This window comes from Aplysia californica, unplaced genomic scaffold, assembly GCF_000002075.1.
Source record: "Aplysia californica isolate F4 #8 unplaced genomic scaffold, AplCal3.0 scaffold00086, whole genome shotgun sequence".
NCBI lineage: Eukaryota > Metazoa > Mollusca > Gastropoda > Aplysiida > Aplysiidae > Aplysia > Aplysia californica.
The window spans coordinates 228,873-230,519 of NW_004797356.1; the positions used below are offsets into that span (position 1 = coordinate 228,873).

A 1,647-nucleotide genomic window follows, 5' to 3' on the forward strand; every position below is an offset into this window, starting at 1 on the left:
GCAAAATTTGGTGAACGTGCACCGGATGAGAATAGCCACAAGACTCGCCTGCACTATTCTCACTCCGGGTGAGAATAGAGGTGGCCTTAAAGTACATGCACTGTCATTAAGGCACCTAGTTTCGTCTCAAATACAAATACTTTAGGTACTGCACACTAAAAATTTATATTTTTACAATTCAGTAGGCCTATTTCTTTTAAATGGTCAGTCTAGCCATCATATTTAGAATAAGTACGGCTAGACTGCCAGTCTAGTCATACTTAAACAGATAAGGAGGTAATGTATCCACACCCTTTTTTGTCATTTGTTTGGACTTGGAATACATTCCTGATAGAATAGCTTTTTGGACATCTCTTCCTTTTACAAATGATCTGATACCAACACACGAGTATATGGCTGCGCCTTTGACGAACCATTATCATGAAAGTCCTGTAACAAAATTCTATGACTAGATCTATGCCCCCCATACAAACCAGTTTAGAGGCATTGGCCAGGGGACTCATTGACCAGCCCTGCCCCCATTACAGCCACACTACTAAAAGCCATAGAGCCTACATTTCATTTCTAACAATAGGGGCTACTAAAACAAAGGGCTGGTTCATTAATGGCTCTCTCTTTATTAATGCGTACTCTAAACGAACCAACCACTAACCATGCATATCCCAAACGAACCAGTACCAGGAAAACCCCCCTCTCTCTCAGAAGCACAGATGAATGTTTATAGAGTGTAACAACAGTTATTGAGTAGGCTATGCTATGGTTACACATCCAGGTCAAACGGAAGTGCTATTTTTACTCTCCATGACCTTAAAAACCTCTTGGGTTGTAACCGTGCATAGTACTGTATAAGTTGTAACCTTATTATTAAATAGGCTGTGAAAGATGATGGAAAGATTCAACAACTTACTACCTCGATTCGCAACTTTGATGAAGCACTGTGATCAAACAAAGACTGCAAGCCGACGACATAAAACGGAAGAAGGATGACGGTCACACTTTTGCGAATTGTTTAAAACACGGAAAAGTTCTTGAAGTTCACCACAGAAACGAAACTAGCGAAGGGTGGTTCATATTAAAATTATTTGATCACGGTTCGTTTGGGGTCAAACCACTCTTGACCTTGATCAAGATCAAGACCTAGAATCTAGATTCTAGTATTTTATTTTACCATATTTCACACATATAACAAGCAGAGTATGGAGTCTTAAAATCTGCAACCAAATTTGAGAAAAAAAGTGTTGTTTCCATGGATACGTCGCCCATATTGGATTTTGTTGAAATGTCTTACGTAATGAATTCCGCGCTTAGTTATCGTTCGAGGAAAATGATAGCTTTTTTGCATGTATGTTAACAAACTAAATACTCTCTGAACAAACATAAGATCTAAAAAAAATTCTGTTAATTTTTTCCTAAACGTAGAGTCTAGATCTAGAATCTAGTATTAGAACATTTTTAATGAATTTTTTCCCGAGGTAGTATTCAAGTTTGCAAAAAATCCGTGAAAATTATCCACACTCCAGACATCACAAACAAAAATCTATTCCATCAAAAATTCAACTGACGATTTTTTTAAATATCTCCTCTTCATTCTGTGAAAATGTCACGATGGGATAAAAAATTGTTGAGTTATTTTGTAAAAAGTAGATC

At 37.2% G+C, this 1,647-nt stretch overlaps 1 protein-coding gene across 3 annotated transcripts in view; it reads right to left on the reverse strand.

The window, feature by feature from the left end:
• The window catches only part of LOC101845836, a 5,550-nt gene extending 4,491 nt beyond the window's left edge, over nt 1-1,059 (reverse strand). Inside the window, exon 1 of one of the 3 annotated variants that reach the window (XM_013080440.2) lies at nt 908-1,059. Coding sequence is in view for 1 of the 3 variants with exons in the window: in XM_005094615.3 (XP_005094672.1) it covers nt 653-659 (7 nt within the window). In the remaining 2 variants the exon portion in view is untranslated. Of the gene's footprint in view, nt 1-652; nt 813-907 lie in introns of those variants that run through there. The other 2 variants (XM_005094616.3, XM_005094615.3) reach the window with 2 other exon arrangements.
• Nucleotides 1,060-1,647: the final 588 nt, after the last annotated feature.